The sequence below is a fragment of the Hyposmocoma kahamanoa genome, unplaced genomic scaffold, assembly GCF_003589595.1.
Source record: "Hyposmocoma kahamanoa isolate Upper Pololo Valley unplaced genomic scaffold, ASM358959v1 180, whole genome shotgun sequence".
Lineage (NCBI taxonomy): Eukaryota > Metazoa > Arthropoda > Insecta > Lepidoptera > Cosmopterigidae > Hyposmocoma > Hyposmocoma kahamanoa.
In genome coordinates, this window is record NW_020653711.1 from 1,502,150 (window position 1) to 1,518,152 (window position 16,003).

At 36.6% G+C, this 16,003-nt stretch overlaps 1 protein-coding gene across 1 annotated transcript in view; it reads left to right on the forward strand.

Annotated features, from left to right (window-relative positions):
• Positions 1–13,356, forward strand: part of LOC113225906 (glucose dehydrogenase [FAD, quinone]-like) — a 25,525-nt gene extending 12,169 nt beyond the window's left edge. Inside the window, exons 4-12 of the mRNA XM_026458372.1 lie at positions 345–544; positions 1,837–1,964; positions 4,120–4,297; positions 5,769–6,026; positions 6,556–6,713; positions 7,707–7,872; positions 11,106–11,295; positions 12,370–12,461; positions 12,962–13,356. Coding sequence (XP_026314157.1) covers positions 345–544; positions 1,837–1,964; positions 4,120–4,297; positions 5,769–6,026; positions 6,556–6,713; positions 7,707–7,872; positions 11,106–11,295; positions 12,370–12,461; positions 12,962–12,970 — 1,379 coding nt within the window. The 3' untranslated portion in view covers positions 12,971–13,356. The remainder of the gene's footprint in view (positions 1–344; positions 545–1,836; positions 1,965–4,119; positions 4,298–5,768; positions 6,027–6,555; positions 6,714–7,706; positions 7,873–11,105; positions 11,296–12,369; positions 12,462–12,961) is intronic.
• Positions 13,357–16,003: the final 2,647 nt, after the last annotated feature.

Here is a 16,003-nt window from a genome sequence, read left to right on the forward strand (position 1 = left end):
TTATTTAAAATCAAAATTGAATTTGAAAACAGGACGTAAATATTTTAAAACATTCGTTGAAACTTACCTGAATTTTTTATTCGAAATGTCGCTTACGCCTTTTCTACAAAACACCGACGATGTATTCTCGTATATAAATGGATAATTAAGTACTTAGTATGTATAAATAAAAATAATCACATTATTACAGCATTGGTCGGTAATGAGAAGAAAAAAGCCCCGAGAGTTTTATTTCGGGCATTACAGTCAAGTTAGCCTGCATGCCTATTTACGTGCAAGTGTAATGAAAATTAATATTAGGTACATTTAAATGCACTTTTTACTTATCTTACATTACCCCACAGGTGGTTCAAACCTCCTTAATGGTATGATGTACCATCGAGGACACGCTCCAGACTACGAAGACTGGGTAAAAGCAGGCGCCGTAGGATGGTCTTGGGAAGAGAATAAGAAGTATTTCTATATGACTGAAGGCAACAAACAAGTTGGAACATTGGTTAACGCCAGCTACCATTCCAGTAATGGTACTTTGCCGATACAACAGGTAGTTAATGTTACGTCAATAAATTTAAAACTTTTCCTGATATTGCCAGTTTTATCTACAATTAGCTGTTGCCCGCGACTTCGTTTATTTTTACCTATGTAATACAAAGCGACGGGACGAACAAGTCGTGCGACTGGTGGTAAGCTACACGCCCATCCATAACAATTTCAAAGCAGTAGAGCTCCTTGTGAAAGAGTTCGTCCAGGGAAGTACTGCCACCTTACCTATTTCTGCTGCCAAGCAGTAGTGTGAGCAATACTGTGTTACGGTTTCGAAGGGTAAGGGTGGTGGTGAAATTACAGGCACATGGGACTTGTCAACTTACGTCTCAGTGTGACGGGCGCAGCGGCAGTGCCCCTAAGATCTTTGCGATTTAAAGTTCTGAGAGGCATTGCAGCTGTTACGGATAGGCGTGCCGCGTCTCACCAGGCGCACGACTTGTTCGTCCCGTCACTTGGTATTATAAAAAAAGTTGCAATGCCACTTAGAGCTTTAAATAGCCAAGATCTGAGAGGCACTGCCATGCGCCCGTCACTCTAAGACTTAAGTTGACAAGTCCTGAGTGCCTGTAATTGCACCAGCACACGTACTCTTCGAAACTGGAACGCAGAAATGCTCACATTACTGCTTGGCTACAGAAATAGGTAAGGTGGCAGTACTTCCCTGGACGAACTCTTTCACAAGGAGCTCTACAGCTACTGAAGTACTAAAGTTAAATTGTAAATAATTAGACAACATTGTATACGTTGCTCTGATCCCAAAGTAAGTAACTAAAGTACCTGTATTAATTAAATTTTTTTTATTGAATTGGTATTCAATTATTTTTTGTGAAATTACTCCACTAGTTTGTTATAATTATTAATACAAAGATCGAACACTCAGAAAAAACACTCAGAAAAAATTCCTTCGATCCGGTCGGATTCGAACCGAAACCGAAACAACGATGGTACCAAAACACCCAGACCGGAGACAATATAGAAAAATTGATAACCTATCACAAAGTCGAAATTTTTTTATAATTTTTGAAAACTCTCGATGTGAAAATGTCGTTTCGGACTACTAATAGAACCAGAAAAAATAATTTTTCTATAGTGACCCGGCCAGAGATCGAACTCGGGGCCTTAGAGATGGCGACACTATGAAAACCGGTGTACAATCCACTCGACCACCGGAGCTCGTCAATTGTAGGCTAATTAAATTACTTATTGAGAAAAATACTTATTTATAATAATTTTAAACAACAAAAGACTATTTTTAACGACACCTGAAAACCAATTTCCACTTCTTCACAGTTTAACGAACAGCCACACTTCCTCTACGAGATTCTTAACGCCATAAACGAGACCGGTCTGCCGGTGCTGTCCGATATGAACGACCCATACACCCCTGACGGGTTCGTGATTGCCCAGACCATGTCAGAGTAAGTAGCAGCTCTTTAAAGCTTCATCTTCCGATATTATTTTTTTGAAGAATCGTGAAATGTTCGTCCTTCGGAAGGTAGTAAGTATTTATAAGTTTAAAAAGGAAACAGTTGAAAACATTCGGGTACTTAGGTAAATCAGTGGTGTTGCGGCTAAGTGTTGTCAATACACAAATATATTATTTCAATGTTTCAGTAAAGATAGATGAAACACGGGCCTTATGAATCGTTGTGAGACGGCGCTACATGAAGTGTATATCACCATCCCGCTTTTTTCTCGTTACGAACCTATACACTGAACTGTAATAAGAGTTTATGGTAAGGCCCCAATAAAATAACGTTCAACAAGCACAGCACTAGGGCAGTAGTAAAAAAAATAAAGAAACGTATTTTTTTATTTGTACGGGACGAACAAGTCATGCGCCTGAAGGTAAGCTACACGCCTGTCCATAACAGTTGCAGTGCCACTCGCGAGCGTTAAATCGCAAAGTTACGTTAAGTTAGACATAAGTAGACAAGTCCCACGTGCCTGCAATTTCACCAGCACCCTTAGCCTTCAAAAGCGAAACACGCTTGGCGACAGAAATAAGTAAGGTGGCAGTATTTCCCGAACTCTTTCCTTTTACAAGAAACTCTACTACTTATAAAGCCGATCTATCTAGTCTATTTGAAGTCGTTAGCAGTAATGGTTTTTTCTTTTATTTCTACTCTCCCGCCGCCCACTCGGAGTGCGAATGCCTTGAAAGCCCCAAGTTCGCGTGTGTGGATTTTGTAATTTAATTTATAAAATCTAATATAAATACAGTCATCTTTATTTCATTTACAGTTTTTATAAAATACACACTCATAAATGCCATGACTTACTTATACATAAATTCAAAAGATTAAACATTTTAGATTATCTATTTAAAAAGTAAAATTAAAAATAATGTATTTAATTAATAAGTGTTGTAACTATAGTGCAAAATTAGGTTGGTTTGCATCATATTAGACATAACTGGTTGAAGACTGTACCACCTCAGTCAACCGTGACCATGGGACCTGTAAAGGGCCCGAAACGTCGGTTTGTTTGAAAAAAACAAATATACGCGATTTAAATCCGGAAAAATAGTTTCATTTCCTATTTTTAATCGTGGTTTATTCTTTATATTTAGTAAAACAAAGTATATTTTTAAAACACTTTGTGTACACACACAAAGTACATCAAGCTACACAATGACGTATCTTGTTCCGTTGCACTGGAGGCGATTGTCGAACAAAAATATGTAGCTGATGTGCCGTTGTCCGTACCTACACAATTATAAAAATTTATTTTTTATATCATGTTAATTAATCGATTTTGTGTGTGAAATGTGAAAGAGAATCCTTAGGCTATTTCAAGTCCAAATTTGACTTTATTTAGTACGCAGTAGACCCCAAGACCAGAAAGTTGGGTCGCACTTTATTAACGCATGATAGGTCAGCTCAAGGGTTACAGTTAATTTGATAACTTTCTGTCAATCGAATTTTTTATACCACTCGACTCGAAAAACGTAGGTAGAACAGTATTGTTACATAAAAGAATGACAAAAAAGTAATTATTTAATAAAAAAATATTCTAATGCTTCTTAATGAATTTTATTATAAAAACCACAAAATAAATTATCCATGTTTTAGGATAAATACTCAGTAAAAACGGATATTATCGGATATTTATCCTTAGACAGATATTTATTGGGTAAAAACCCATCTCTAGGCGGTAAATACGATTAATTTTAAATATTAATTTTTATTAATATAGCAATATGTCCTGACATGTCAAATATTACCTTTAATATTAATACATTTTTTTTAACTTTTTCTGTTAAACATCTTTTTCTCTTTAGTTTTTTATTATTTCCTCACATTGTTTGAGAAAAGCACTACATATGCTTTGGCGGGAACAAAGCCTTGCTGACGCTTGTTACCATCGCATACTCGTCGATCCACCGTCCATCCAATCAAGCAATCCCTTACTTTACGGCCTCTGCAGTAATGTACTATATAGTATAACTTTTCTTTTCTTCAACTTCCTCGCAAGTGTGATGATTCGGGCGGACGTTCGGGCAATTAAAGCCCTACTTCTTATGACACAATGTACTGTTATTAAAATAAAAAAAACTACATTCCTTCACAGCGACGGTCAAAGAGTAACTACAGCAAGAGCGTACCTGAAACCACAATCTGAACGTCCTAACTTAAATGTGAAGACCAACGCACATGTCACTAGGGTTCTACTGGATGGCAAAAACGCTTATGGTGTGGAGTATATCAATGAAAACGGCGAGACAAAGACTATCACCGCTAGTAAAGAGGTAAGGGAAAGCGCAATTTAGAAACTACTAGGTAATACGTATTTGACTGTTATGTATTTGTAAAACGACCCGCGATTTTCTGCGAGGCAAAAAGTCAAATAAGGATTAGTACCTACTTTAAGTGACTTCGTTACCTACTATGATACATTGTACGCAACAAATTGCCGGAAAAGCACATGTGGTACTTAGCTTTTATTACGATCAAAATGATTCCACTATTCCAACTTCCAAAGTATCATAGAGACTACATAAAAATTGTAAAGCATGTTTTTGCGAGCTCCCGCTAGTGGCGCCAATTATCGAAAACCGTTTCAAAACCTTACATATTAAATGTTTAAAAACAGAAATTAGCAGGAGTTAAATTATTAAGTATAATCTTATAAATAATAATGTTATTTAACCTAACATTATGCGTAATGCAAATAACATTTTAACAACAAACTCTAAAAGGTAACATTGTGACGCCATCTATCGGAATCCAATTTAAACTTACAAGTGCATTCATAATAAACAAACATTCAAACTAACATTATGTTCGTGGTACTACTGTATGCAGGGTTGGGAAGTAGCATCGAGCATATAACCAGAAATAGAGACGAAATGTCATTTCATTTGTTTGAAAATTATTCTGCCATATCATTACTGTGGCAACTATGCTACGATTGGCTAGCCCGAGTTCGCAACAATTGACGGATGTCGTCAACTGTTTCACTTAAAATTGACCAATGAACTTGAGCTTTGCTATTATGGACGATAATTGCAAAATTACATATTTAATATTTAATTACCGATGAAATGTGATTCCGTTTGTTTTGTAATTAGATGTTTTGCTGTCTTTCCCACACCACCGAATAGAACAGCACGGCATTGTTAGAGATATTATCTTTATTACAATAAATATAAAATATTTTTTGGAATATACGGAGACGTACACACAGGTCAGTAATTGGCCTGTCTACATTTCACTGCAAACGGGAGTTGATATTTATAAGAGCTGTATCGCTAATGTGTTACCAGGAATATATGGCCCTTATTTCGTCTCTATTTCTGGTTATATACTCGATGGGAAATTGAAAATACGTGTTTGAAATACAAATATGAAATAAGTATTTTGTATTTGTCTCGTTCATATTTGAAGAAAACAGGGTGGCAAATTAGGGGATGAACCCGTTTTATTGAATTTCACTCATGTTTTCATTTCACATTTCATTTCAATAAAATTTGACAAATCGATGTAATTCCACAAACTTTTGATATCGGTTTTTTATAAAAATGTTATAATTATAAAATATGATGTCTCAATATCCATATCTCGTATTTTTATATGTTCAATACACCGCATCAAAGTATTTAGTATTATATATTTTAAACATGTTTAATAAATTTGTAATTTATATTTTAAATAAGTGGATATTTGCTACAAAAACCAACTGCCAGGCCGTTTTATATTAAAATAAATTTATATTTTTAGGTAATTTTAAGTGCAGGTGCTCTAAACAGCCCCCATATTTTGCTGCTCTCTGGCATCGGACCAAAAGAGACGCTAGACAAATTCAAAATCCCTTTAATAGCTGATCTTCCCGTTGGCAAGAACTTGAGGAATCATGTGGGCCTAACCTTATACTTCTTAGTGACTAAAATGAACAACACCCAAATTCTGGACTGGTCTGTCTTTACGGAGTACATGCTGGAAAGAAATGGGCCAATGTCTAGTACAGGCATAACCCAGGTAAGCGTTGAAATAGACAGTAGATTTGTATAATTCACACCCTTGGTATAATAAGGTCACATCTGCAAAATGACAACTGTTCAGGAGAGAGGTTTAAATATTCTACGATCGAAATTGGGTGAGTTATAAATATGTGAGAACATAAATAATTTAGTAGCAGTAGAGCTCCTTGTGAAAGAGATCGTCAAAGGAAGTACTGTCACCTTATTTCTACCGCCAAGCTAATTTTCATTTGAATTCTTAATTACATAAATAACACACACACGCACACACACTCAACATAGACCCGCACTAGGGAAACCACGCGGGTGCCATGGACACACACATAGATAACCACAAATTACACCCAAACTCACGAGAGAAATAAATGTAAGGCATACAAATATTTCTCCCGGCCCGGGAATCGAACCTGGGACCTCCGCGTGGCAGTGGTAACCGTTCAGCCACCGAGGCAGTTAAAAAGTTAAATGTCATTATTTTGTGGTAGTTTCCAGTTATTCTTTTGTATAATATGGTATTAATTGTGCAGTTAACCGGAATCCTGTACTCGAGCCTAGCGGACAGATCTCGTGATCAGCCAGACCTTCAATTTTTCTTCAACGGCTTCTACGCGGAGTGCTCGAAAACTGGCCAAATCGATGAGGTTATTGGAGACGGAGACTGCTACCTTAACGGACGAAACATTTCGTAAGTTGATTTAAACTTTAAACTGTCCTTGTTATTTGGAAGAACAGTTTAATAAATTTAATAACTTCACTAGTAAATTAACAAAAAATCGTATCTTTTGTGTAATACTTCAACTTAACTGCCTCTGTAGCTGAACGGCCGCCATGTTAATCTACCACGCAGAGATCCCGGGCTCGATTTCCGGGCCGAGAGAAATTTTTACATGGCCTATATTTATTTCTCTCATGAGTTTGGGTGTAATTTGTGATTGTCTGCATGTGTGTCCATGGCACTCGCGACACAGGGTTTCCTTAGTGTGGGGCTATGAGTATGTGCGTTATTATTATTATTATTATTATAAAGCCACACGTCATCGTAAAATAGGTAACTCCTTTCAAATATTAAATCAACTGTTTGTTATAGTTTCTTACACACCCAATCTTATTTTTTGAAATTTTAAATTTGTACCCTTAGTAGGTATAAAGCCACATGTATCACATGAAAATCATAACAATTATACGAACTACATGAAACATATTATGTATGTGGAATTTTATAACTCTGTAATTTCTTTCGTAGAATCTTCTTTCCTCAAAAGTTATCATTTTGCATATGTGATCTTATTACTGGTAACAATTCACACGCTTGGTGCGTGTGAATTGTTACTAGTCGTAATTTATTATAATGGTAATTAAACTCGGAGTATAATGTGATTATAGGGTATAATGTGAATATAGGGTTATAGGGTAACATTTTTAACTTAACAATAAATATCCGATATCTCTCCTTGTGGTATGGTTGTTGGTACCAATTTGAGAACTGGACTAAGTTAGTTCTGGTGGTGGATAGTACCCCGTATGTAATTCCGTTTCTCTGGTACCCATAGTACATAACATTCTCTAGTTTGAAACTAGTTAATTGATGGGTCATGTATCACATTTTTATTATAATTATACCGTGAAAATGTATGCTATTATTAATTTCCCTTGTTTATGCAATGCATGAAAATTTCAGAGCCAACGGAGTCTTGCTCCTACCTCGGAGTATCGGCTATCTAACACTGAAGTCAACGAATCCTCTAGACCCACCTCTCTTCTTTCCCAACTTTTTCGACGAACCTGAGGATATGGTGATGGCTAAAGACGCAGCACGGTATTTGCAGAAGATTTTTGAGAGTGATGTAAGTAAGATAGGCAATAAAGAGAGAAATGATTTCCTTCCGTGTGGTAGGCAGTCTTATTTTTTTAAATGAGCTAATTATTTTTTTAAATACAATACAACTCAATTTACTCAGGGCAATGTAAATACAAGCAAATTTTTGTTGACCATGGCAGAGAATAAAAAAACTAACTAGAAAGATCATTCTCCGCCCCTCCCTAGCTTTACATACCACACCGCGCCCCGCATATTATTGCGACATTGACGGAACGGCAACAAAGGCTGTCAGCGAGCCATTGAGATAAAAAATAAAATGTATATTACGGCATACAAAAAAAAATATTATTTTTCTCAGAAACTATCAACTTTTCAAGAAATTATACAAGAATAAAAGTTGTTAGGAATGTTATTATCTATCATTTAAAAAAAAATTAGCTTGATATTCCACAAGTTCCTATGTCCAAGAATTAATTTAAATTCAAAATAAAATAAAATGTATATTACGGCATACAAAAAAAAATATTATTTTTCTCAGAAACTATCAACTTTTCAAGAAATTATACAAGAATAAAAGTTGTTAGGAATGTTATTATCTATCATATAAAAAAAAATTAGCTCGATATTCCACAAGTTCCTATGTCCAAGAATTATCAATTTGGGCCCACTGTGTGACGGCCAGAGAAAAATCACCGATCGTGCTGAAATTTGGCACCTGGCCGTGTATAAGGTCCTGTAATACAAAATTGTGTTTGTAGTTTTTTGATTCCGCCATTTTCCAATATGGCCGCCATACATTTTCCACCATGCAACATCATAGTTCTCCTAGAACGAATTGAGGTGGGTTAAATAAATGCACAAGGATTGTGTTTGACTGAAAATATTGAATACCAGAATAATCCAAAACCATCAAGAAGTGATCTGCATCTGGTAGGACACCAGCTGCCGGGCCAAAGCGTCAGAGGTGGGTGTATGCCTTTCAAACAAAAATTGTCAAGGACCCTGATCAGGTTCTACCGGAACCAAAAATTTTCCAATATGGCGAATCCAAGATGGCCGCCATAAAAAAATAATTACTGAACCTTCGTAACTCTTGATGATATAAGAGTAGTTTCTTCTGATGTATATAAGGATTACGACTTAACGCGATTATACCAACTACCTGGCTCCCTCTCACCCAAATAAACCGGACGAAAAAAATCACCAATGAGACCAAATTAATCACCAACCGACGGACGAAGTCTTTCAAATTATAGTCACAAGCCGCATTCATAGCCCTCGCGGGTCGCTTCAGCGGCCCAGCGCAACATGGTACATTCAAGTCGACCTGATCGCCGTGGTAAACGGCCCAGTCAAAGCATCAGAGATAGGTGTATGGCTTTCAAACAAAACTTGTCAAGGACCCTGGTCAGGTTCTATCGGGACCAAAAATTTTCTAATATGGCGTATTCAAGATGGCCGCCATAAAAAATTGAGTTTGCTGAATCCATGCAACTATAAGTGGTGTCTTCTGAAGTATATTAGGATACGACTTGACGCGATCATACAACTACCCTGCGCCCTTCTACCCAACGAAATGTAACCAAAAAGAAATCATCAGGAACAAAAACTAATAGCAAACAATCAATCCTAACACAAAGCCCTCGCGAGCCGCTTTAGCGGTCCAGCGCAACGCGCAACATATTATACGTAGGTAGCTAGATTACCACTGACATTTAGGTAATTGTTCTCCAAGAAGGGACAGAGATCGTTTAGAATAATATACGGGACAGTGGTGATTACAGAAATCTTGGAATGGTGCTCCGCATCAAGTAATACAGAGGCTACCCGCCAAAGTGTCGGCAATGAGCACATGGCTCTCAAACAAAAGTAGTCAAGGACATTAGTCGGGTTCTACCGGAATCAAAAATTTTTTGATCTGGCAAATTGACTTAAACAATTGACTTTTCTGAATCTTCGCAATTGTCAATGACATACGAGTGGTTTGTTCTGAGATATTTAAGGATACGACTTGACGCGATCATGCCAACTAAACTGAAGCGGTCACCCTGCTCCCTACCACCCAAACTCAACCCAACAGGATTCTCTACTGAAATATGAAATGTAACTCCCAGCCTGTCACACGAGTCTCAAAGAAAGCCCTCGCGAACCGCTTTAGCGGCCCGGCGCAACGCGCGCCATCTAGTTATATATATAAAGCTACGGCCTGCAAAAACTATAATATATGGAGGGAATATTTGTGCATTTTTATGAGGTACACCCTGGTCAATTTCCGCCAAAAGTAAAAAATCCGAGTCCGTATGGCCTATGTTTATTTCTTGTGAGTTCGGGTGTAATTTGTGGTTTCTATGTGTGTCCATGGCACCCGCGACACAGGGTTTCCCTAGAGGCTATGTTGATGTGTGCGTTATTATTATTATATCTATTTTAGACTCTCGCCTCTCCCAATGCCTAAAAGATTATTATTATTATTATTATTATAAAAAAATATGTGCCCACAAAAATAGCTCAACGATAACCAAAACAAAAAAGAACGCGGAAGGTAAAGTATTAGTATTTGCAGAAGATTTTTGAGAGTGATGCCTATATAGGATTCAGCTTGGAAAATGAAGTGATCAATGATTACCTTCCGTGTTGTAGGCACAGCCTTAGGTATATTTGGTAGAAATTCCCTGTTTTTGAAACTTACCACTTTAAGAGAACTATAAAAAAACATGTAAAATTACCTAACTGGGCGACGAGATACTTTCATAGATTTCTTATATATATGATATATATGACGGCGTTACGGCTAAAAAGTCGTTGAAAACCAAATACAAAAGATCCGACAACAAGCACATAGAAAAATTCGTGAGGTCCGCTGGGTCGTTCCGTGGCTTAATTGGCATAGCGTCTGCCACGGTTTGCTAGAAGACGTCGGTTCGAATCCGGCCTGATCGAAGGATTTTTTCTAAGCGTTCGATATTTGTATTAATAATTATATAAAAAACATAATTTGCCCAGAAAACAGCCCAACAAAAACCAAGAGTCACAAAAAAATACGTGTTTTTGTAATTACAGTAGTATTACGTTTTGAGTTTCTTAATTAATTGTTACCTGTTTTAGCACGTGGGCTCTAAAGTCAATGCTCAATAAATAAATAATAATAAAACAAAGGAAAAAAGAGTCTGCAAAAAAACCAATACAATAACAACAACATAAATACGCTCCCAAAAACACCCCTAATATCAAAATATCAATTGTCTTCTTTATACACAGACGATGAAGAACAAATACGGGGTGATCTTGGACCCGGAATACACACAAGGCTGCGACTCGTCAAAGGAATGGTCAGATGCGTGGATCGAGTGCATGACGCGTCTGCATACGGACGCGCAGAACCACCAGCTCGGCACCGCTGCTATGGGAATGGTCATCGATCCTGAACTCAAGGTTTATGGTGTTTCAGGTACGCGAGAAATGTTTAAGCATGCTTATTTATTATTGATCCATCAGGTTGGGCGAGAAGCTTGCTTCACATAAGTCGCCTTGGCGATATCCTTATCTATAAAAATCTCTTTTGCTAATTCGGTTCTCAATTCGTCTGTATGTTTTTTCTTTTTTTTTTGTATGTTACGCGATAACTCCGCCATTTGTGAACCAATTTTGATGATTCTTTTTTTTGTGGAAAGAAGGTACCTCGGATGTGGTCCCATTTAAATTTCAAAAAATATTCCACCTCTAAGGGTGGCAAACTAGGGGATGAGTGACTTTTGAGGTCGATTTTTTTAACCGGAGGTTAGGTTATTTAACACCTTACTTATAGCTTTCCACTCATTGTTTCCACTATATTATTTTTTATTAACGCAAAAGGGTGAAATAAAATAATAACTGACAACGACAACCTATTGAGATGTATACCTACATTTATCGACGCTGGAAAAGTAAAACGTCTAACGTGCATTCGGAAGATATTACAGTAGAGCGATTTAAAGTAATTTTTTTAAGAAAAAATATCATAACTTTTATTTATAACTTCATTGAATGTCACGAGGTTTGTTCACCATGATATGATAATTATTAATCATTTAATACAAAGATCGAACACTTAGAGAAAAATCCTTCGATCCTGCCGGATTCGAACCGACGTCTCCTAGCAAGCCGTGACAGATGCTATGCCAAACAAAGGGGTTAATTACCTTTGACTTGTCACTAATTTCTTGTCAAAGTCAAGACTCTAGGTACGTGCTAACATAAAGTACGCGCGGAATTTGAGGAATCGTCATTCGATAAATTGGAGCACATTGATTTAATTAAAAATAAATAAATTGAAACTGTTTATTTAAAAAAACTTACCTTTGTTAATAGAATCGAACACTTAGAAAAAAATTCTCGACCCGGCTGGATTCGAACCAACGTCTTCCAGCAAACCGTGCTAGACGCTTTGCCAACTAAATCAAGGCGTTCCTTGGCTCTAACTTTATTTGTTATATGCAAAAACTGAAACTTACTAGTTTTCCATGTTGTTATATTTGCCTTACAGGTTTACGAGTCATCGACGCATCATCAATGCCGACTCAGCCGAGTGGAAACCCTCAAGGTGCCATTATGCTGGTCGCAGAGAAAGGAGCTGTTCTGATTAAGGAACAATGGGCTTCGTAATGTCGACAGGGGCTAACAAAAAGTGTACCTTATTCCAGCGTGACCATGTTCGAGTTTTTTAAATTTGACTAGCCAGAAAAAGTCGCTATTTAGTCGGTTCTAGTCGCAAAAAATAGATTTAGTCGGTCCGCCGTTCAAAAGTTATAAGGCTGTTTTACTGTCCACTCTGGAATAAGCTTATTCCAGCGGCACCATTTCTCAATCTCGAGAACCGCAACACCTAGCTTAGATCTGATTGCACTAAAAAAGTCGTGATTTAGTCGGTTCAAGTTGTAAAAAACTAGATTTAGTCGTTACGCCGTTTTGAAGTTATTAAGGTGTTTTACTGTCCACGCTGAAATACAGTGGACAGTAAAACACCCTTATAACTTTTGCACGGCGGACCGACTAAATCTAGTTTTTTGCGACTAGAACCGACTAAATAGCGACTTTTTTCTGGCTAGTCAAATTTCAAAAACTCGACCATGGTCACGCTGAAATAAGGCACACTAACAAAAAGAATTCATAGAAGGCTATCAGTCTACATCTACGTGTATAAACTCCACCATATATATTCTTCTTCTTTCATAAACTTTCTGATAAATAAACTATGTAAGAGTTGAAAATTAGTTGGGATTTCCGCCACGTTGCGGAATGTTAGGGTTGGATTCCACTTGGTAGTGCGCCACAGACAGCACAGTAAGGATATTAAATTTGTTTTCTAAACGGTATCAACCATAAATAATCAAAAGCAGGGCTTTTTCATGCCAAGTGACGGGAAGAGCAAGTACTGCTTGGCTGCAGAAATAGATAAGGTAGCAGTACTTCCTTGGATGTACTCTTTCAAAAGAAGCTCTTCTGCTGCTAAAATTAAATAATTGCGGACATAACGCCAAAAAATAATTAACTATTTGTGCATTAAGTACACTTAGAAAACTTAAATTATACTCTTAGCTACTGTTGGGTAATTTTCCGGAAAATTTCAAATAGTGGAAACTTTTCCGGAAAATAACCCCGGAAAATTGGATAAATATAATTTGGAAAAAAGGCACTTAACGAAAAACGTGATTAAAAAATATCGTTCACTAACTTCAACATTTGACAGGTGTCAACGTCCAACGTAGAATAATGAAGAAAATATTTTTCTGAAATTTTTTTTTTCTAAATGGAATTTTTTCCATGACCCAACCCTACTCTACTCGTAGCTATAACCATTACCATTGAAATTTCACCTATAATATCATACATAACGTTAAGGTATATTACTATTCGTCACCTAAAAGTCCCCTACCGTGCGGTCCCGTCGCGTGCCTTATTCCAGCATGACCATGGTTGAGTTTTTTAAATTTAATTATTCAGGCAAAAATTCGGCATTTAGTCAGTTCTAGTCGCAAAAACTAAAGGATGTAAAACACTATAAGGGTGGTGTTTTACTGTCTACCCGGGAATAATCCAGCGGCACCATTATTCAATCTCGATAACCTCAGCACCTAGCTTAGATCTAACTACACTAAAAAAGTCGGGATTTTTTCGGTTCTGGTCGTAAAAGTCTACATTTAGTCCGTCCACCTTTCAAAAGTCATAAGAGTTTTGCTGTCCATGGTGGAATAAGCTTAATCCAGCGACACCATTTCTCATTCTCGAGTACAAGTTTGGCTCAATTTATATTGCGGCGGAATTGAATGGAAGCGAATTTTTGTAACGACACTGCACATAACATAATGAACTTTATGGTCAATTGTGTAACATACAAACTAGATACGAGCCAAAATCTTTCGCGGACTTCTCGCGAATGCGCGAGTATTGTACGAAAATTCCGCGGAAGCGACAATTGATCACATTACACAATGTACAGTATCGTTACAAAAATTCCCTTCCATTCCGTTCCACCGCGATATAAATTGAGCCTTAGAATTAGTCGCTCCTTTGTTTAGAAGATACTACCGATTTGTTATTTAATTCTAAAAAAATCTAAATAGAACCGACTAATTCGCAACGATTTCTGGGTGCAATAAGATCCAAGCTAGGAGCTGTGGTTCTCGAAATAACCTCCCTAGTAATTACTATTGTCATCAATTCGGGCCTAAGACTAGATATTCCTCAATATTGCGATGCTCCAAATCTTGAACTAATTATAATTAGCTCTGACCCGTCAACGTTAGCTGTCGACGAGATTAATTAATCCATTAATTATGGGCAAAAAAACGAACTAGTCAACACGTGATATAAATAAAACACAAAAATATATTGTTAAACATACTTTATGCAAAAATGACAAAATAAATACATACATGATTACATCTCTACCGTTATAATTTATTGCGATAATACTTAGTGAAGAATTTTAATCTTACTACTAATAATTAGTTCATAATTTGACACAATTGTCTCTTAAAAAGTGCGACATAATATTCTGACCATTTTAAACACTAAACGTGTGAAAATAATGAGGCGTATTTTTAAACTTCCAGTCTTTTCTGGAGACCGTGCAAACGCCCGGTGACGAACCGACCAGTCAGACTATAGGTCGATGACCTCCGATGATACGGGGGCCGGGTTAGGTTGGCACAATACTCCGGAAAGAAGGAGATACGTCCAAACATGGACGCTCAAAGGGCCACAATAATGATGATGTATTTAAAAACCAACTTCAAAAATAGGATAATTTCCTTGTGTTTATGTTTCCTTGTATCCTCCTCAGTTGGTGGATAGATTCTTTCTTAAAGGAACTCCAAATTTTACTTCAAGGCGGTTACCGTTAATTTTAATAGACCCAATAGAGCATTAGTAGTTACGACAAATATGCTATAATGTATTACAACATATTTGTCATAACTACGTGGAAACTTAATTCAGTACTCGCTTTTTATTCAGAATAGTCAAGATATCAGGTGCAAGATATTTGTAACTTCATTTCAAATGCTATGCTGTAATTCAAAGAATATATTTCGTTGTAATGTTTTCATCCCGATTCCAATTTTCATAACTTAAAAACTTACTTTGTGAAAAACGTGTTACTCTGAGAAAAAATACACCGTGATAAAAACACCATTTATTTTTTCTCAGACAATAAGGTTTTTGTCGTTGAAATAAATGGAATTATAAAAAAATGCAATGGACTTCAATATTTTCATCTATATTTTTAGGTGATTGCTTTAGAATCCATTTATAAACTTAGCTTCTACAATGATTTGCTATCTTAACCAATTAGTTAGGCAACAAAGTCTAAAATCTATTTTTTTTTTAATAAACAGATTGACGAGATGACTTTTATTAACCTACATTTTCACTATTTTCTTTTTCTATGTAGTTCAGCAATTTGGGGCTATCTCTATTGTAAATAAAAATGTGGACGAGAATCGTAAATCATCTGGAAGATTCACTTTGACCATATCTCTGTGTAAATGTAGAGGTAAGCTCACATCATTCAGGTCTTCCAACCTATGGCAATAAATTATTTGTTCACTTTTGATTCATGATGATTAGCCGATATTCATTTTAGAATACATAATATTCCTGCTGCCACTTCTTCATAA